The 21,769-nt window shown below is 38.7% G+C and overlaps 2 protein-coding genes across 4 annotated transcripts in view; one reads left to right on the forward strand and one right to left on the reverse strand.

Moving 5' to 3' along the window:
* The window catches only part of NEK11 (NIMA related kinase 11), an 83,823-nt gene extending 67,650 nt beyond the window's left edge, over positions 1-16,173 (reverse strand). For all 3 annotated transcript variants that reach the window (XM_088055376.1, XM_088055369.1, XM_005519155.3), the window contains exons 1-2: positions 16,099-16,173; positions 12,742-12,915 (exon numbers count right to left, since the gene is read on the reverse strand). In XM_088055376.1, coding sequence (XP_087911502.1) covers positions 12,742-12,911 — 170 coding nt within the window. In that variant the 5' untranslated portion in view covers positions 12,912-12,915; positions 16,099-16,173. The remainder of the gene's footprint in view (positions 1-12,741; positions 12,916-16,098) is intronic.
* A 282-nt stretch (positions 16,174-16,455) lies between these two features.
* On the forward strand, positions 16,456-21,387 carry ASTE1 (asteroid structure-specific endonuclease 1). Its single transcript, XM_005519154.3, has 4 exons — positions 16,456-17,775; positions 19,352-19,562; positions 20,459-20,654; positions 20,913-21,387. The coding sequence occupies exons 1-4, from the start codon at positions 16,462-16,464 to the stop codon at positions 21,205-21,207; spliced, it is 2,016 nt and encodes a 671-aa protein (XP_005519211.2). The 5' UTR covers positions 16,456-16,461; the 3' UTR covers positions 21,208-21,387.
* The last annotated feature ends 382 nt before the right edge of the window (positions 21,388-21,769 follow it).

Here is a 21,769-nt window from a genome sequence, read left to right on the forward strand (position 1 = left end):
CACCAGAGCACGTAAGTGAAAAGTACAAATCTAGATTTGGGGCTGGAATCTAATTTTACTGTTTCAATTAATTCTAATCCTTTAGTATTTAATATTTCTTTAGGAAGACCCTAAATCCCCTGGAAAATTCTGGGAAAATGCAGGGATTTTTTAATATTCTCCAACCTTAACACAGGAATGTGCCATAGGAGAATTTGGAGTTCAGCATTAGCTGTATACAGAAACTGGAATAGGGTAGTTTACTGTTAACTTGTCCTGGAAAAAATAAAAGGAAAAATATAGTGCAGGGCACTATAAGAAAGCACTTTTTGCCAAGATCTTCTGGATGAAATGTTTAAGAAAGACAATACAACACATTCCAGTTCCATTTACTTTACCAGTTAATGAAGAATAGATCATAGATCTTTTCTGAAGGAGATATTGAAGACTATTAGAGAATATAATGTTTCTTTACTGAAACAAAGTGGTGAACTTCCCCAAACTTTTGAATACATGAAAGGCAAGTTTCACACTGAAGGAAAGCTTCCACAGTGCTTTTAGTAGTTTCCCCATTCAATAGAGAATGGTTGTAAAGTTATAGTAGTTAAACATGACAGTGATAAAAACTACAATAATTCACCTTATCTAAGGGGGAAAAAAAAATAAAATCTGTGTTTCTTCATGAGTAATTTTTTTCCTAAGTCTGAACAATCAGTTTCTGACTAGCAATGTTTGAATTTTCATATAAACTTGCCTAATTCCCATCAGGAATTCTGATGAAAAAACATGCCCTCTGATCTGTTTCCATCTCTGCAGACAAGCTTCATGGAACACAGACAGGCAATACCTACTGCAATCTCCTCATCTTCAGCTGACATGGGTCATTACCCCTTCCTTCATAAAAATAATGTCACAGAACTGACAAACAGGATGAGTCCTTGTTAAAGACCACTTAATACAAGTTTCTTGCATGCCCAAGACAGTAATAAAAGCCTGATGTGTTGATGTGTATGGATAGCTTGTCATCTTAGTCACTCAGTGATCTTAATGCTGTCATCAGCTGTCAGACGAGATGACAGGTTTTTTTCTTATATAAACTAATTCCCAGGAGAAGAAATCAAGAAACTATACTTCTTGTAAATAAGATATTGGTTTTCTGCAACACAATTCTAATTCATACCCACAGCTGGAAGGCATTTGCTTCTAGAAAGAACACTTTTGGATGCAATCAAGATTAGGCATATCTGCAAGCCTCTGGTATATGTGCGTACTGTGTCTATATGTAGATAAGGTTTGATTTTAATGCATTAAATATAAAGAACCTAACTAGACTTCATACTGTGTGCAAAGCTTTTGATAATATTTCAGTAAATACACTTAAAAATTTAAGGTATGTACTAAAAAAACTCTGTGTTAATTAAGTATTGACAAAGAAGTTAGGTCAGACTCAGAAGCCTCACAGAGAAAACGGAGAATCTGAATCTCCAGACCTGAAGTGGTTATTTTCTGTTCACTTTAGAAGAAAAACAAGGAAAATAGAAACCTGCAGCCAGAAATTCATCTATATAAATTAACTATACTTTTTAATACATAAAACACCTAAAGAATGCTTAAAGTCACCCTACCCCAGTTCAGTATTTCTTACACAAGTAAATTCTACCTGAACAGGCAGCTAAAATGGGCACATTCTGTGCTTTTTACAGCACCTAAGATAACTCAAATTTGGCACCCCTGGCAATGTCAAATAGGCTGATAGATCCACAAATAAAAGCTTAGTACTCATAAGAAGAAAACAAACCTTTCTTAGCTAAATTATCCTGGCTGAATTTCCTCTTTACCAGTAAAATCCAGCTCTACATTTTGAAGGAGAAAGCATTTCTGTTTCTATAATCCAACCTGCATTTGTTAGCTAATAATAAAGAGTGAGCCATCATTGGTCGTAATTCACACATGGTACTTGTAGATCTGCTGAAAATCTGCCTGTATTGTGTTATTTAACTATTTTTTGTAAACTGAAGTATTTCGAACAAACATTTTGAAGAATGTTTCATGAACCTTTATTCTGGATTTTGGGAATAATACACTCTCTTGTTCAGATTTTATCAAAATCCCATCTGGAGTAAAGAGAACCACCTAAAGTCAATTTTTTTCAAAAAATCTGCCACTATATTTTCTGCCCTTAGGTTCAAGTATTAAGCAGGGTTTAAAAGGTCTAAAGCTGTTTCCATGAACTAAGAAACCTCCGATTTATCACATGAACAAAGAAAACGAAGATCTAGGTGGCATATGTAGAAAACCACATAAAGCCACAAAAAATCCAAATGATATTTGGATATCCTCCAAATACAATACTTAACTTCCCCTTCTGATAGAATGCTAAATGACATATGCTAATTTAAATGTCAATATTATTATAAATTTGACCTAGCGCAGAATATGATACATAAGCAGATCATAGAATTGTTTAGGTTGGAAATGACCTTTAAGATCAACCAAAAACCTCACACTGCCAAGTCCACCACTAGACCATGTATCTAAAGATAAAATGTCAATTATTAGAAACATGCATTGTTCATGTCACACAATTAGAAAAGTTTATTACAGAAGCACCAGCAGATATCTTAAATACAGAACAACAGCCTCTGGAATTTAACTGTGTGGAAAAAGACCTACAACTCAATCAATAATGGAAACACACTTTAAACTTTATCTCAAACCGACCACAACTGAAAGAGTCTTATTGTGAAAGTATTCATATCTGAAGAGTAAAACATTCATTCCAACTGCCACCATGTCCATCCATCTTGGAGGAAGCTGGGTCTGCTACAGGTAGTAACATCCATCCCTTCAGGGTGGGAAAATAATGTGAGAGATGAGCCCACTCCCACTTCCCAAAATACAGAAAGCAACATCCTAGACTCTGCAGAGCCCACACCTCAACGGGCCCACACCCTTTCCCTGGGAACACTTTCTCTAGGAACACCTGATTTTCATTGGTAAAACCTTGCTGGCTGGTGTTGTCACACTTTGAAAAGCAGCCAAGCACTGGGTCTGAAAGTGCAATAATGGGGAACAAGTGGGGCTAAAGAGAGTGAGACTTAAAGCAAGAGAAAAACAAACATGAAGGTGGAACCCTCCAGGATTCAGGCATGCAGTGGGAATCCCTTTTTGAGCTTTACTAGTGACTGACAATACACTACAGCAGTGTGTATCTCAGTCTATTTGCACTGATCTAAAATTGAATGTTTTACAACCCATCTGGTATTTGTTTACATCAGTGACATACTTTATTATTATATAATTTGGTTTATTGGATCAGATGCAATTCTTAAAAGGCAGTGTTTCTCAAAATGCACTCTGTTATTCACTAAATTGAAATATGAATTATTGCCTAGGTAAATTTGCTTGCTGAGAAGGAAGTAAAAGAAATATAACTCTGTTAATGTCAAGAATAAATAGGTCTGACAAAATAACAGAAAAATTGTGATCTAGGAATATATGATCAAAAGCTGAAGCTTTTAATGAAACAAACTTTATTTTACACAGGCAGTTTTTCAGTTAACTGCAGTTAATTACAATTTCATTTAGTTCATTTGAGTTGCCACTATGGAGAATTGTAGCACAACCCATAACTGTGTGCTGTATTTCTATCCATGCTGGCCTTTGCAGGACTACCACTTCACCCTGGTAACTCCTCAGTACAAGGGCCAGGTGCAATTCTGTAAAAATGCATCACCTCTTACTGGGTCTGTAGTTGGATCTGAAATTGGTCACAAACAATAAAATTAAAGGAGTGCCTGTCCAATTAATGATGCCTTCTACTCTACTTATCACATAGAAGGTACAGCTCAGCAAATGGGAACCAAAATGAAGAGGTGACAACCTTCATGCAGAAAGTTTGCCTGAAGCTTCCACTCTATTAAAACTGTTAAGGAAATTTGGTAACAAAGGCACCAGGTTCCTACAGACAGGGTGAGGTCACCCACCATTATTACTTCTTTTCTGCAGTTGACATCTTAGCAACAAAAATTCAAATAGTCATTCTTCACATTTTATCCATAATATCTGGAACACCAGTGTCTGCATTGATTGATTATGATATAAATTGATTGATAATTTAAATTTTCAATTGATTGATAATTTAAAGACATGCATCTATCTGTTAGAGAAAGAGGAAGCTGGTGAATCCAAGAAATACAGTAAGTCATCATACACAAGTCAGTCCTACCCAAAAGAATTCTTGGTTTTAGCTAAGGAAAGAAACACAATAAATTAGGAGCACTTGATTTCTGTGGGAAAATGAAGAGGATTACCACAATTCCACAACAAAACAAACAAGTGCTATTTGGTATTCCTCCTTACATATACATACTTAGGCATTATCCAAATTATCCAAAGCATTTCAGACTCAAATATTACTATGGAACTTCTAAAATTGAATCTTGGCTTCCCATGCCCACTGTGGATTTGCTAGTCAGACCAAGTATCACTGCACAGCTTCTTAAATCAAATGCTGCACTTCTTTTGTTGTCCCCCTGGACATAACTGACTTCCTAGTAATGCCAGAACAGTCATCAGCAACTTGTTTTTCCTGTTCTCCAAAACATCCTATTCACACTGTTTGTGAACATTTACAGACACTGAGAACTAATCCCTCAGTTAACCACTATGAATTCAATCACTATATGAGCACTGTAATATCTGCAGATGGATTAAATATAATTTCATTTTCTGAATAAGCACTTTAACTAATTTAACTTCACTTTAATATCTTTGAATGGCAATGATATTTCTTAAATTTGCAAGTGAAATGGATGATTCACTTTCCATTTCCATCAGCAAGTCACCATTACAGCATTTACAAATATTTTTCAAGATGCCAAATTTTGAAATGCTCTAACATATTCACTAACATTTAACAGGCCAACTAATGATGAAAACAGTTTATGCTTATTTGAAAATTAACAGTTCCTAATTAGTATCCCAAAAAATGTAGAATATATTTTCTGAAAAGAGAATACTGTTGAAATAAGTTAGCCTCAAGGAATATAGCTTATATCATTTTCTTCTGCACTGAGCAAACTCATTTATACAAAGGGGCATAACTTAAATTATTTTTGGTCAACCATATGTGCCAATTTTGGAAAAAATCAGTAGTTGTAATGTAAAGCAGAGAAATTGTGTTATCATCCACAGAACTGAATAAGTGATTAAATGAAATTATTTATTTAGATATAAAAATGCATTTATTGTGAATAATTCTTTGGGATACTTTGGGTAGCCATTGACATTGATTAAAAATGACAATAAAAATAGGCATTGATTAATAAAGGATGAATTTTTCTCTAAAGCCATATTTTTGAAATTAGAACTTTTTTCTAGAGAGAAATGGAAAAATAAAATGTAAATACATTTATAGTCCATTCATACTGGTTCAGTTCTAAATCAAATACTAATAGATTGTGATTGAACAGAAGAAATTTGTGCTTTAATAGAAAAATTACTAAAAAATGATGATGAGATACTGACTAATAGCTGTGAATGTACTTATATTTAGCAATATTTTATGGTTACGTGTTGCATTATCCCCCTCTACTGTTCATCCAACCTTTTTCCTACAGCCCAGTCTTGCTTAAGAATGAAATTGAGCACCATACTGTCCCTAATGTAAATGGGATTTTCGAGAAATACAACAAGGACTAAATAATTGGTTTATTCTCAGTATCTTTGAAGACTTCCATCATACAACAAATCTTCTAAACCAGCATTGTGATTTCATTACACAGACAATATATTTTACAATTAACTGCTCTCTACTAATTAACATTTGCTTTCAAACAAAAAAGGAGACACCATTACAGAACTCAAGACTGAATGCAGCATTTTGCCTTCAAGCTTTTTAATATGATTAAATATCTCATAATTGCCATGTTATAACTCTTCAACTAGAAGCCTTGGGCTAGAGCATCTGGCAAAAATTACTTTTCCTTCTGTAGGAATTTGTTTGAATTTTTAAAACAGTTGCAATTAGAAATTTTGAAGAAAGACCTTCATATCATGAGCTATATTCATCAGTTCACAGAAAACAAACTATTTTGAACTATAGGAGTTGTGAAGGGAAACCAGATACACTAAAAATTGCTGTAAGAATGCATTCCATAGAAATTAAACTAAAACACTTGTTAATGTAAAATTTAATTGGTTCTCTTCTGAATTTAAATATATTTGTAAGCAGAATTATGTCCCTTTCACTGTTGCAAGGATATTTATGTCAACAGTATTGTCCTTCCGGTGGACCTAATTCCCAAAAGTAATTTAAGCAGTAATTGCTGCAACTTTAATGAGAAAATTCACTGTTCCTACATGTCTGTTCCCATCAGGCATCGCCTTCAATGTTTATTTCTGATATGCATTCAAGTATCTGTAGTACAAAAAAAAAATAAAAGGAGTGTAGAAAAAGATAAAAGCATGGTTTATAGCTTTAAAAAAGCACATTATTAAGTAGTCTACAATCAAAGGCAAAGAGAATCAAGCAATGCTGAGGAAATTAATTGTATATAACATCCATTGTTAGATAAAAATATTTTAATACTTTTAAGCCCTCCTGAGTACGATACTCTGATCTTAACAATCATTGAAACATGCAATTCAAAACTAAAGCAACTACCCAGCAACATTAAAAACTTTTAGAATACTTGAAGGGCACACCATGGGTGTAAGGGAAACAATGAACTAGGAATTACAGTTACTAGTTAGTCACATAAGGACAAAAAACAAGACAGAAAAAAAAAGATAGGGAAAAGTACATTGACTGTCCAGCAAATCCAGAATTTATTGCACTCACTTTTTTATCATCAGTTTTATCATTACAATATACTGAAAGCAACAAAAAACTGGGGGCTCATTCTGAACAGAAGTTCAAACCACCCTGATGCAGACTTCAGAAGAAACACCCTTGCCAACAAGGGTAGCCCATACAATAGACAAGCATATTCAAATATTTCAAACACCTATGCTTATCTTTGAAGCAGTTCAACCTAAATAATAAATTTTCTTACTAAAACTAGCTTACAAATGCATGAAAACTAGTTTCAGTAAAATGAATGAGAAAGACGTGATCTCAAGGCATTTGCTTAATTACAAAATCATTAAATTCTGTCTCTGCCGTGCACCTCAAAAAAAGGTAATTCATCAATAATGCCTTAAGCACAGTTCTCCACCCTATGTTGAAAATGTTACTTGTAAACAATTCTCAAGACAATGAACTCAACCACCAGCACTGCTCACTGCCTGCACATCAGACCAGAATGTGGTGAGTGCTGCAGCACTGCACACCTGGGAGCTCAGCTCTGTGGGGGACAAGATTTATTGTAAACTCAGGTAGTATTTCCTTTAAGGCACACTGCCTCCCACTTACATCCATTAAAAACCTAGTTAGAATCCTCCCCAGTCAAATAGACAAGTCCCACCAAAAATGAAAAAGTAGGCTACCTAGTTTAAGAAAGGTGTATTGAAAGCAGAGCAGTAAAAAAGACAAAAAAGAAAAACCAGTAACAATACCATCAAGGCTCATAAAGGTGAACAAAGGATCTCAACATGTTCCAGTATGGGTCTTTTGCTTCCAAAGAAGCCACAGAATGCTAGGTTTTGTGCTTTTGGTTATGAGGGAACTAGGAAATTTAACACAGTAATTTCCTGTGCAAAGGATTGCAGCATGGCTGTGACTTTAAATTGCCAAATCCATTGCCAGCATAGGCAGGGTGAAATCTTCATTTTGTGCTTCAATGCCAAGCTACCCTGCAGCACCCACAGAGCCTTACCCAGCACAAGAGCTTCCTAAACTTTCTTACATCGAGCTGGAGGAGCCCTACTGTGCCTTGCTGGGCTGCAGGAAAAGCTGGGCACTGACAGGGATGCAGGAGGTAGGGACTAAAGCACCTTCCCACACGGTTTCCAGTGAGATCTGCTTTGGGTGAGTCCAAGGTTATCAAACTTATCTTTGAATCAGGATCGTATTGGCATGCACTAGAAATGATCTGAAACCATTGTGGCCATAGCTGGGACTGCCTGCTAAACTTGAAGCAAAATATTTATACAGTTTCACTCCCTGGCAACCTCCATTGCAGGTGTATTCTGAAGTAAAGCATGAGAGCATCAGCCACCCTTACAGACGTTCAGCATGGAAATTGCTTGGACACTTAGCTTTAGGCCTTGACTCCTGTAACATTGCTCACAGAATATGAAAGTCATGCTTGGCCACTCAAGTGGAAAGCTCATAAAGGCTCACTTCTCAAGGTCTCAAAAGGCCTTGCTTTTACGGTCTCTTATTTGGGCCAAGCATGACCGTACCCAGTCAGCAGGCATGGCACGGTAGCTGAGCCTTGCATGAAGAAGCACGGGTACATGTGACTGAACCAAGCGAAAGATGGTTCACTAAGAAAAGCTTACTTCAAAAAAAGCCACAATCAAGAAGGTCCTACTGCAAATGCACCTTTGATCAGTTTTCAAGGAGGTCGTGAATATTCTTTCACAAATCTAAAATGCCCTAAAAATTCCAGTTCTAATTTCTAGGTTTTATTATTAAATGAAGGAGAAGAATAAAGAAAGCAGTGTAATTAGATGAATGTGCACACAACAACTGGCAGGGAGGAATTTGTTTCTGTTTTAATCAATTCAGCATCAAATGACCATTTCCTTGGAATACCTTCAGAGAAGCAAACAGGTAGCAAACACAGGGATTTGACAACACAGCAATCTGCTGATTGTCACTTGGGTATTCATAAGGAACAAATCTCTCCCACCTTTAGATTTTATATAATTTGTTATAAGAAGTCATAAATAATTGAAAGTCACGTGATAAATTATTCAGCTAAGCGCACAGTTTCCAAAGAATCCTAGCATGAGTCTGGATTAAAGCTATAATGCAAGTCAGATGCAACATTTGAGCTGACACCCCACAGTGGAGCAGTCCAGGGAGTTTGGCACTTGCCAGTGTGTCCTTTCCTCCACAGGGACACATAAATACCATGTGAATATTTATGAGCTAGAAGTCCCTATTGCCTACTGTGTACTTCAGCTGCTTGCCCATACATGGTTATGAATCAGTGACACTTAACCCAGAGCTTCCCTTGGCATAATTGATTAGGACGTTCATTTTCTTCAAATGATGGCACTGTCCCTCAAGACTACTGCTGAACTTATGTCTGCTGTAAAAAACTTTGTCTTTAACCAGAATTACCTGTTATCATTAACTGAGAAGATATTCAGGTGGACTAGCATAGAAGTGACTGCAGGAATATTATTTAGTTATAAAAATGCTGGTAAATCCTGATTCTTTCTTTATATAAGCCAAGTTATCTGCTCTGGGTAGGTCTAGGTCCATAATGTCCAGGAACAAATAAATATCAAGTAATCCACAAACTAAGACATCCTGTGTAAACTGGAACTAAGAAGTTCACTTTTGTACAGATGTGTCTCTGGTGCTTAACTGACTTCAGGATTTAAGATATGAATTCTGATTCTTGTTTCTTCCAAAAGAAGAGGGGAAATTGATAATCTCTCTCTCCTGTATAGATTGTTTAGTACATAAAAAGCTTTGTTCATAGTGAAGAACCTCCCAGGTTCTGACCTTTCTGAGGGCATTATTTTTGTTCTCTGCTGCTTTCACATAAATTGCAGGGACCTCTATCTGAGATATTTAACCCTGTCATACTCAATGAGAATCATATAACAGGATCAAAAGTTCTTGCACCAGAAAATAGAATGTACAAAAAAATCCCAAACAAACAAACACAAAAAAACAAACTAAACAAACAAATTTAAAAAAACACAAAACAACCCATACCACCAGTTAGGAAGTTAAAGCAACAGGCAAAGAATGTGTCATACAATGCAACACTCAACACTTAAAAGGGACTTATAGTAAGGGACCTACATATGCTACTATACTTGTGGTATTTCATAACCTTATTGTTTATAGGGTAGGCAAGTCAACCATATCATACTGATCTAGTATGATCTGAGAAGTCAATAGTCCTGATCTCATCCATACAAAGAACTGGAGAGAAGCATGAAGCTGGCATGTACTTCTTAGAAAGACAGGCACTGCTGGCCTGAGCAGCCCTGAAAGTTTTATGTGAAATAAATCTGTTAGTTTGAGGTATGCCCCAAACAAACAACTCTCTCTCCTTCCCAGCTGAAGCGGCTCTGTATGTAACACTTCACTCACTCCAGGTGTGATCCTTGAGAGGTAACAAAATACAAAGCACAACCTAAAACTGCTTCTAGAATCATACAGAAGTTTTGCTGAGCATACTTGAAATTACACTGTTAGTCTCTGCATTAACTCATTCTGTAGACATTGCACTAATGGAAAATCAAGAAAAATATCCCTGAACAGTTTCTGTATCAATATGTCACTTTTCTTGGGAGTTTGTATTCCTATGATTTAGTCCTATGTTTTTTCGTAGTGCTTTAGACTATAGCAGTTTTCAGGAAATTATCTGTGGTTGAGTTTACACTGTACATAATGTTTGTCTCAGCACGTTCTATATCACACAGAATCACAGAATGACTAGGCTGAAGAGACCTTCAAGATCATTGAGTCTAACCCATGCCCTAACACCTCAACTAAACCGTGGCACCAAGTGCCACATCCAATCTTTTAAATACATCCAGAGATCATGACCCCACCACCTCCCTGGGCAGACCATTCCAGTACTCTATCACTCTTTCCATAAAAAACTTTTTTCTAACATCCAACCTATATTTCCCTTGGCACAGTTTAAGACTCTGTCCTTTCATTTTGTAAAATCATCTCCAAAACAATAAAAATAGAATTCTAATTCTGCTGAGGTCACAGTTGTGTTATTTGTGTTTTTTTTCTGTCAAAGTGCCTTTAGAGCTGTATTAAGATTATTCTTTTTAACCACGTAAATTTTCATTCAAAAAATATATGTAACACAATCAGCAACCAGTACAGTTCCATATGAGATTATCTGAAAGCAGTATAGAGAATGTGACTTCTAGCATATTTTACCACCCTAAGAAACCAGTATTTCTAAATCCTACACTCAATATCACTATGCTACCTGTGTTTTCATGCTCACCTGGGACAGTATTTTTGTCATCCATTAGCATATAAGTGGTAGATATTTATATATAGATATTTAGGGGGATCCCCTCCTCGATCCACGCTTGAGGCATGGAAGGAATGAACTGTGATAGGCAAGCACCACCTCGTGATGGAAGGCTTAAATACAGCATTGCACATCTCAGAGCATTTGGGCTGGTTAAATACTGGTGTATTTCTATTGTACTGTGGTCACAAAGACTGAAAAAAACACTTAAAATAAAACCAAAAGTATGTCATTTGATATTCAGTCTCTGTCCTGAAGATAGCAGAGGATGCACTCAGGCTCATCCCTAACAAAATGCAGGCATGAAATGCTGCAGGTAGTGAATGCTGGTTCAAGGTGCTCACTCATAATTCTTCAGAAAAAAAATTAAAATAGCCACTTAAAAGCTTAAGGCATGTTCCTTGTTTTTGAGGTTTGGCAGGTTGTGCTATAGCAGCAAATAAGTGAGACCCACATTTCACTGTACTGTTAATATTCCAAGAATTAGCTTAGTAACATCTGAATTCTGAAGCATCTTAGAAGCTCAGGTAGTTCCTGTCACCCCATGTGCATGATAGACTATCTTAATATAAAAATAAAATTAAAAGTACTCTTTATTGCTTTTAATGAAATACTTCATTAAAGAACACTTTTTTGAGAAAAGTGTAGCTAAGGCAATGAGAGAGTCAAAACTGTTTAAGCAATGTGGAAAAAACTAAGAGATTAGTGGACCCTAACCCTAATTCAAGGTCCTGAGAAACTGTCAATTGATGTAGAAAGCAAGCAATCCAATTATGTCTTGGTTGCACACTCATTAAAGCAATATTGCCAATAATGTGCCGCCATAAGTAGCAAAAGTGAGTCACATATGAATCAGAAAAAGTGCTTTAATCATTTAAGTGCTCAATGTGTCCATCAGTAAGGACCAATAGAACCCCCATTTAAAGGGATTATGTATTTCTGGCTGAGGAGCAATTTGATTAGATGTTTCTGACTTTAGACAAAGAGCCTTACAAATATTTTTGGATAAAACAAAAATATTTATAGTTAAATTTCACTTGGTGTAAGTATTAAAGTAGACAAACATGGTTCTACACAACTGGAAGTCCAGCCACAAACCCACATACAGGAATGTCAACACTGAAAATGTTCTTTTGTCATTGTGGCTTCAGAATCCCAAAGGGTTTATCAGTAAAACTGATGAGAGTAGTCCAAATTCAGGCAAGCTAAAAAAAAAAATCAAGTTTTGCTGGCAATTTAAAAAAAAAAAGCAAACCTCCTACCAGTTAGGTATACAGCAACTAGAAAGGTGTTTACTGGAATTTCTGTAACTCTTCCTTCTCAGGTTTCATTTAGAAAACTCAGTTATAAAAATTTGGTCATCAATACTGTACAGTTTTGGTTTTTTTGAGACCCTCCAATAATCTGAATCTTTACAGTAACATAGAATCAATTCCTGAAGGCATCCAGTTAAATGTTATCAAAAAAAGTCTGTTTCTACCTTAGATCCTCACTAAAGTTAGACAGTTAAGATTGCAACATAACACCAAACTGAGAGATGAGACACAAATACAAATAAAATATCTACAATGCAAGAAATATCTTCCCAACATTTTTATTTAAAGCATGTGAAGGGTTTACTTACAATTCTTTTCCTTGTTTTGCTTTTCTGTCATTAACCAAATACACACTTCCAAAGCTTCCATTACCAAGTTTCTTCTGAATAGTGTATCTTCTGGCAATCACAGCATCTGAGCAAGCAGAATTAAATCTGGCAACAGTGACATGCTTAGCAGTTTCTTGAAATTTCAGCATTTCTCTGTGCAAAAAAAATGACACAAATTTCTCAAGGATGTAACTTTCAAATCCTTTTATTCTTCCATGGATGTTCACAGAAATCTCTTCAAACAGAAATATATTGATTTATCAATGTATTATTCTTATTAAACTTCTCATTTAATTCTGTGGCAGTATTTACAGCATCCAGCTTGCAGCAAACACAAATTAAGTGGAATCATTAGCTGTTAAACTGCAGGCAGCAGACTTGATAAACAAACTCCAGATAATGTAGATGTGACATAGTCAGTCTTTCTCTAAATCAACCCTAAATTAATTCACTGAACTGATAGCACAGTTCGCCTAGATATGGCACTCTTCCTCACCACCTGTCTTTATACCACCGCAGTACCTGACACCAAAAGTATCTGCATTTCAAGATACTAAATTCAAGATTTTTGTACATATTGAAGCATAACCTCCACCCATAATTTCTTTCCCATCTCTGTTTTCTCTGCTCTTTCATTTACCCCTCAGATTTCACCATCTGTTCCAGTGCTGACCTCACAGCTCTTCTGTGACTCACTACTAGTATCTTCTGCAAATTAGTTTCACAGAAAATCTGCAAGACTTTCAATAAAACCCAACTCTCCTTAAAGCTCATTTCTCTTTCACTGTATTCTTCCATGACTCACCTTTCCAACAAGTTAGCTTTGGTCGGGAATTCTTGTCTAACTGAGGTTCTAATTCTGCAAACAAAAGGTCTGCAAAGGCCAAGCTCTAGCATTTCTATGCTTTTTGTTTTTATGTTTTCAACAGCTCAACATGAGTTTAGAGTAACTTTGTTTACCCAGCCTTCCTCATTCCAAATGAAAAAGGGGAGGTGTTTCACTGCACATAATAAAACAATACTGCTTCTATTACTTTGTCTTTATATAATGCTACGTGCATCATTTTGCATGAAGATCTTTTGGAGCAAGTAAAGGTCTTGCAAGGTCATTGCTACTATTGTCACCATCCGTCAGCACTGCAGAGCAGCAGGCCCACATTGGCCTTGTTCACATTATTTCAAGGCCAAGGCAAGCACATAAACAGGATTTTCATTGTGGTGGTGGTGGTTTTGGATGAGCAAAGACAAACTGCCTAATTTTAAAAGCCGTATAACTTTAGGTTCCAAGTCATTGGCTTCTCTTCCAAATGAATGCAGAGCCTAAACTAAGATTACAGATTTGTATCTTGCAACAACAAACTCTGTTTGTGTGTGTGTTTTTGTGTGAGGCACAAGAACCTCTTCTCATACCCATCTGCTGAGCTGCTGTCACACTACACCAAAAAGCCTGTCACCATGTTAAACAGATAAACTTTAATTACTACAAGACATCTTAATAATACAAATCCTGCATGTTTCTTAAACTGCAGCACTCCTAACACTGTTTGGTTTTTCTCTTTCAGCAACACTGACAAAAATTTTGAAATGCCAGTGCTAAGGAAATAATGCCAGCTAGAAAATTATTTCTCTGTAACTCCAAATCTGTCTGAAGGAGCCCAAATGGATGATGTTGAGGTGTAGAGGAGTGGAGGGCAGAATGATGAACTCCACAAAATATTATACTGCCAATTCTATAAAGTTTATGCAATTTTCATTCACTGTTCTATTCTCCTAATTTCTGTTTTATGCATGCCTTCATAAATTCCTTTAAAAAAAGTGCTAAGCCATCTATACCTATTTTTCTTCATTCTGAAGTCAACACAGCTCACCTTCAAATTTTCATACTTTCTTGGGCCTACCTAGGAATGTATGACAATCCTTTAGACCACAAAACCATGCTTAAGATCAAGTAGCTCACCAAGTTTAACTTCTTTGCTTTATTTCTAATAATACCACCCACCTTTAACTCTCTATGCTTCAAATTCCCTCCCTACATAATAATAGTAATAATTATCACGTAACTTTGTGAAATGCTTTAGCATTCAGCACTCTTCAGGCTACTGCTTAAGAGTCTTATAAGGCAGGGGGCAGTGATTGCCATTGTGGCATCACAGGTGCATTTTAATGGAACAGAAGAGGTGAATTGCTGGCACTGCATCTGAAAGAAATGCCTTTTAAGAGCCAACAGAACTTAAATATTGACTCAAACACAAGACTGATGGATTCTTCAAGAGTATATGAAGTACAGGCTCTCCAACCTCACTCAAACCTTTAGCCCAACCTTCCTTATGTTCCTTCTGCACCAGTGTCCAACTCCCACTGAACAGCTGTTTCCCAAGCAGCAATATCAATTACTTCATTAACATTCAAAACAGCTGAACACAAAGCAATCAAGTCTGCAGCTCTCTTTTCCTAAAAAATAATCTCAGTATACCCTATCCAGTACCTTTGGGAAGGAGTTTCCTTTGTCCCATCCGCCATTCCCAAGTCCCATCCCAGAGCCAGGCAGCTGGCTGCTGCTAACTCAATGCAATTACATTGTCTGGATCACTATTTTTAATATTTTTTTTTTTTTCCTTGGCTAGAGTCAAATCTTTTTTGTGCTGCAAACTAAAGGAACGTTGCTGGTTAGTGTTTCATAGATCCACCTACACATGGGAAGCGCAAACCACCTCAACTTCTTTCCTGACCTTTATTAGTTTCTGTAAGAAAAATTAACCTTCAGGTTTCTTTAGCAACAGCTGAGATACTCTGACATTTTCTGCTTCCAAGATAATCCCTTCTTTGCCAATCAAGGCCGTTTTCCAATTTTATCAGGTGTTTTTTAACATTTGCCAGCCTCCACCCCCTGCAGCACAAATTCTAAAGTCTTTATATTTAGCTTTAAGTATCTTCAGTATTTACTACCTTGATATTGTTCCTGACGATGACTTCACTGGCCCACTCCTTCAAATGTTTTGACAATTCAAAAAATGAGATTTTCCTTGTTTTTTCCTTAATGGGGGGAAAAAAACCCAAAAAAACAAACAAACAACTTTTTAACGCTGGCTCCATTATTATTTTCTGCAACATCTTTAGAAACTTACCCAAGACTGAAGTGACATCATGTCACTTAGCTCGGTTTTTTACTGTTCCTAGAGAAATGATAACTACATTTTATTATTAGCGCTGGAGGCAAAGTAACTTGAGGGTGACGGTAAAACGGGGTCAAATGTACTCGACTATCAAATGTAGTATCTCCCCGAGGCACACTCGGGAAGCCCAGATCCCCTAGGATAACCTCAACGATGTTATTACCTTGTTACAAGACCGTGTAAGACCCAAAACACAAGTTAGCACCCACATTCCACCACAGCAAGGGGCGAGGGCGGCGTCCCCGTTCCGGAGGGCTGCGGGACTCCCCGGGAGCCGGCTGTGCCACGCGTCCCCGCCGCTTCCCACCGGGCTCGCGGCGCTCCCGGGGGGCTCGCGGCGCTCCCGGGGGGCTCGCGGCGCTCCCGGGGGGCTCGCGGCGCTCCCGGCCCGGCCCGCGCTGTTGGCGGCCCCGTCGCCAGGAGACGGCGCGCGCGCGCCCGGGAGCCGGGGGGCGGGAGGAGCAAGAGGAAGCGGATCCGGGATCGGAGGGGTGCGCGTGTCACTGCCGGCACCGCTTCCGGCGCCATGGGCGTGCAGGGGCTCACGGGCTTCGTCGAGGAGCGCGGGGTGTTCTTCACCGAGCTGCGGGTGCGGGATACCAAGCTGGTCATCGACGGCAGCAGCCTCTACCACCGCCTCTGCTTGGCTCCCGACGCCGACTTCCGACGCGGCGGCGACTACGGCGCCTTCGCCGCGGCCGTGCGCGACTTCTTCGGCGTCCTGCGGGCCTGCGGCGTCGCGCCCTTCGTGGTGCTGGACGGCGGGCGCGGCGCCGAGGACAGGAAGCTGCCCACTCTGCGGGGCCGCGCCGCCGAGCAGCTGCGGGCGGCCCACGGGCTGTCCCGGGGCGCCGGCGGCTGCCTGGTGCCGCTACTGGCCCGCGAGGCCTTCGTGCAGGCGCTGGGCCGGCTCGCCGTGCCCTTCGTGCAGTGCTTCGCCGAGGCCGACCGGGAGATCGCCGGGCTGGCCAACCGCTGGGGCTGCCCTGTCCTCTCCCTAGACAGCGACTTCTTCGTGTTCGACCTGGCGGGCGGGTACTGCCCGCTGTCCCACTTCCAGTGGCAGAGCGTGCGCGCCGCCGCCGGGCCGCAGGGATGCTACGTGCCCGCGCGCTGCTTCTCCGCCGAGAGGTTCTGCGGGCACTTCGGGCACCTGAGCAAGGCGCTGCTCCCGCTCTTTGCCGTCATGAACGGGAACGACTACATCGGCCTGGGAGCGCTGGAGGCGTTCTTCAGCAAGGTGCGCCTGCCGAGGGGCTGCGCGGCGGGACGGGGCGGGAAGCACCTCCGTCTCCAGGGACTGCTGAATTGGCTGGCGCAGTTCGCGGAGCCCGCCGAGGCCGTCGACAACGTGCTGAAATACCTCAAGAAACATCAGAGGGAAGAAATACGGGAGCTTCTGTGCACTTCAATGGAGGATTATGCTCCGTCTGACGTGAATCTTGAGGACTTCTTTCAGAATGGGAGCTATGAGTGCGAGGCTGCCAGGAAAGCAGACGTACCACAGTGGGTACTCGATGCTTTGGCAAAAGGTAAGCTGGCCCCATTCGTCATCAATGCCCTGATACTTAGAAGCACCTTCCTCCGCGTTCAGGTGGAGAACATGCAGAGACCCAGTGCTCACAGCACAGCTTTGCCCATCCGACAAGTTATCTATGGACTGCTGCTGAGAGTATCTCACAGTACCGAAGATGATTCTCCAAGTAAGCAGACCAACGAGCTGCCCACTGTATGTGAATTTGACAGATGCCAAAAGACACTTAAAAAAACATTTGTTCAAGCAGCAAGCCTACCCCCAGATTTTTGTGATGATCGTTTTCCTTTGGACAAGTTAATGGAGGTAAATGGTTGTCAGGACAGATCACAGTAACAGTGTTCCACGAGTGACACAAAAATAGTTGGGACTCACTTTTGCCATCTGGCCACTAAATGTGATGTCTGAACTAAGCCACCTCAGTAAGTAACTACTTAACACAGAAGTATCTGTGATACTTAAGAAATTATACCAGGTTGTCTTCATCTCCCTTCCTGTCCCCCTCCAAGAGTACGAAAACAAATTATATGAGTTGTAGTGCAGATATATGCAATACTCCCTGCATTTTCCATTAGAAGCCCCTATTTCATCCTCCGTATTTTCTATTCAGTTTCATGTAGTTTAGGAAAGTCCAATTTTAACATTACAAAATCTAATTTGTATTTGATCAAGCTGAGGAATGTTTCAGAGCAGTGTTCCGAAACAAAATCTGATCTATGCCTTTTTACTAGAAGTCAGTATTCCACGTGTGAATGTTGCAGCTGCCCAGCAGTTTTACCTGTCCCAAGTATGCTCCTGCTAACATGAACCTCTGATGCTTGCCAGACAGAGCAGAACAGCACCTGAAAAACACCTGAAAATCACAGGAAAGTTGTACTAGGTTAGTTCCAGTTGTAGCAGTTCTGTGTAAATTCTAACGTTTAAGACTGTAACTGTTGCCATAATGGGAAGTAGTCTCCCATTCTCGATGCTGCAAAACTGAGGTTATGTATGCAGAAATTTCTGCGACGTCTAGAAATACAATCTGTGTGTTTTAATTCGACATTTTTCATAGCTCTATCCGTTCTGGCGTTCAGATTGACTGTTAACACATCTTTGTGTGTGGACAATGCTGAATGTTTTTATCACTTGCTGGTGGCTCCTTCGTAAAGGAACCAAGTCTATCAGTTAGCAGTTAGTCTGTCTTAACTGCTACACCGTTAAATGCTACAATACTGTTGGTCCAAAGTACAGATTACTTTACATAGGTTATTGGCACACGCCTTTTAAACGATACAAAACACGAGTTTGAAAAATCAAGTTTCATGTTCAGAGACATTAATGACACCTTACTTCAACCTTGGTGTGTCTGCTGTTCGTTTAATGAATTTGAGCTTTGCTACTACAATTTTCCTTAGTGAATATATGGGAATTATCAATTGAACAAAAGGTTAGAAGAAGAACTAAAGGTTGTTCAGCATTTAAAGTGCTCCAGGCAAAACTGACTTCTGCCTAAGAGCAGGCAAAACAATCCTAATCAAGGTTTACAAAGTGCGCAGATTGCATCTGAGCAGCCTGCTGTAATTCTGCATGCATGAAGTTATGGACAAAGTTTTTAACACCACTTCGTGGAAGTTAAATGGCTCAGCAAAAAGAGAACATGTGCTAAGAATTAATTACTCATTAGTTACTTTTGTCTTTCTACCTGATATTTAACTATGTAATTTTTAAAGTTTTAAGTAGTATTTAAAAAAATATTTCCTATTCAGAATACCTGTGAAAATTAAATAATTGTTTGTCAAAAACCTAAAGTAGTAACTAATTTAACCAGAACTTACTGGCCTTTTAGAAATTGCTCACAACAAGTAAATCTCTTACCTTCAGTTTTTAAATTTATTTTCAGGTGCCTGTGTTGTGCCGCCAGATGCTTTTGCTGGAGACTCTGGGAGTGAAAATGAGTTTTCTAGAACCTATCCCAAGACATTTACAACTCCCTATTGCTGTAACATGTTACTGGATATGTTGTTCAGAACCAAAAGTTAAGCTGAACCAATTAAAGGCTCTGCTTCTAATGATAGTTTCTGGAGAACTGCAGAGGATAACTGAAGATCCAGGTATGTCTCTAAAGAATACAGTTTTAGGTGTTCAGCTGCTACAGAAATTGAGACCATAATTAATTTTTCTGCCCTTATAGGGAATTGTCCAAATTTAGAGGAATTAGCCTTGATTTACATTATATTCTGAGGTGTCACACTTTTTGCATTGATATACACAAAGAAAAAGTGCTAACCATAAATTTAACATTTTGTATAGGTAAACCACTACCACATTGTAAAACATTAATTTGCATTTATAAGTACTTTCTTTAGGATCAAAATATTAATTCAGATATAAAAGTTACAAAAAGTAAGCTTAATGTACTCAGGCATTAAAAAACTACTATTGAAGTGTTTAGATTTTTTTTTTGCTTTTGAGTTTTTCTAAAATAATTTGTACTTAAAAATGCTGAGTTGCCCAGGCACACTTTTTCTGCCTATGCATTGCAAATCTGAAAGTATTAAACAATCACAGAAATTCAGTAATTCAAGCTTCAGTAATATTTATACCTGTTGGGGTTTATACCTTGGGGTTTGATCACACAGAATCAATTAGGTTGGAAAAGACCTCTGAGATCACATAGTCCAGCTCATGACTGAAGGAAACCACCTTGTCAACCAGACCATGGCATGAGTGCCACGTCCAGTCTTTCCTTAAACACCTCCAGGGACGGTGACCCACCACCTCCTTGGTCAGCCCATTCCAGTGTCTAATAACCCTTTCTGTGAAGAAATTCCTCCTAATGTCCAACTTAAACTTCCCCTGATGCAACTTAAGGCCATTTCTCCTTGCCCTATCAATTGTTACCTGGGAGAAGAGACCACCCCACCTGGCTCCACCCTCCTTTTGTACTGTTTTGTACTGTTCACAGCAGAACATTTATTTCCAAGTTATTTTTTTATTTATAACCTAGATCCCACAGTTCTACCTGCCGAAGATGACAGTGTGGCATATAACGAATTTCTAAAATGGAAGGAAAAGAAATTGCAAAATAATGACTTCGATTTAGATGCTGCACACAGTTTTTGCCAGTGGCAGTGCTGTCTTCAGATGGGATTGTATCTCAACCAGCTACTTGGTACTCCTCTCTATGAGCCAGACCTAAGTAGGTAAGGTTGTGTTCCAGAGATCTGCTTTCCACACAAGCCCATGAAGGGATGTGTTAACATGTTTCCATTTTCTCTGTCAAACTCCTTTGGCCAGTATTTACAGTAGAATACCCTTCTTTAAAGGAATTATTAAGAAAAATACTCTTAGTATAGGAGTTGACTGTTGGATGTTGTATGTTTTTGTCATCAAGCAGTATGTTTCTGTACCTGTCTTGTTGAGGTGCAATTCTAAATGCAGATTTATCTCCTTTTGAGCAGGCTTTACACTGGGAACCTTGTGCACAGACTGTATCAAGAGCTTAAATCAGCACCTTCAGTGGAAAATCTGTTTATCTTCTCTCCAAAAATGGCTCATCTTTATCTGGTTTTGTTAAATACAGTGGAGTCAGTGGTATCTCCAGACTTCTTTCAAAAGATGACCAAGACCAGATCAGAGTCCTGCAAAAAGAGGAAAGCATCAAATAAGAAAAAAACAGACATCCGATGTGCTGTGCGAGAAACTCAGCATTTATGCAGTGTTAATAGGTTTGCATCACTGGAAGTGGATGACTGAAAGCATTATTCTTGGAATAACTTCTAATGCCATGCTGATGAAAGAAGTAACATTAAAATATGTGACTGTATTGGAATTTGCTCAACTGTTTCCACACAAGTTCTTGATTCAAACTTTACCAAAAAACTTGATTCAGGGGATTTTTTTTTTTATTTACCTTTTTGTAACTTAACATTTGTATAAAAGAAATGGCATATAAAAGTTGTGGTGTTTTGTTTTTCTTTAAGGGCATCAGTCTAATTGAAAATGAGAGCAAAGTTGTTTAGCATTTCAAAGCAGGACTATTTTAGAGGAGTTCTTTTCATGATCATTTGGTTGGCTCTGCCTCATCTTCCTGAATACTTCATTTACAAAAAAATCCAACTTTAAACTTGGAACAACACAGTGGTCAGAGTCTAACAGTTGAGATTAAAACAGAAATTGACAGGTTTAAAAATACTGTAAAATCAGTCATTACTAGTGGAGTACTTTTACTTGCAGAGAGAGGTAGCTTTGTTCAGTGATAACTAAGTTGTGCTTGAAATATTACAGGTTCTGTCAATATTCAGGGAGAAACTTCAGA

Source organism: Pseudopodoces humilis, chromosome 1 (assembly GCF_049639895.1).
Source record: "Pseudopodoces humilis isolate 2021_Gansu_Grassland_sample_001 chromosome 1, ASM4963989v1, whole genome shotgun sequence".
Taxonomy (NCBI): domain Eukaryota; kingdom Metazoa; phylum Chordata; class Aves; order Passeriformes; family Paridae; genus Pseudopodoces; species Pseudopodoces humilis.

Bases quoted from the DNA above. Each gene is read 5' to 3' on its own strand.
- ASTE1 (XM_005519154.3), top strand. From the start codon at position 16,462: ATGGGCGTGCAGGGGCTCACGGGCTTCGTCGAGGAGCGCGGGGTGTTC. The intron at 19,563-20,458 runs GTATGTCTCTAA...TTTATAACCTAG, and splicing joins GAGGATAACTGAAGATCCAG to ATCCCACAGTTCTACCTGCC. The intron at 20,655-20,912 runs GTAAGGTTGTGT...CCTTTTGAGCAG, and splicing joins TATGAGCCAGACCTAAGTAG to GCTTTACACTGGGAACCTTG.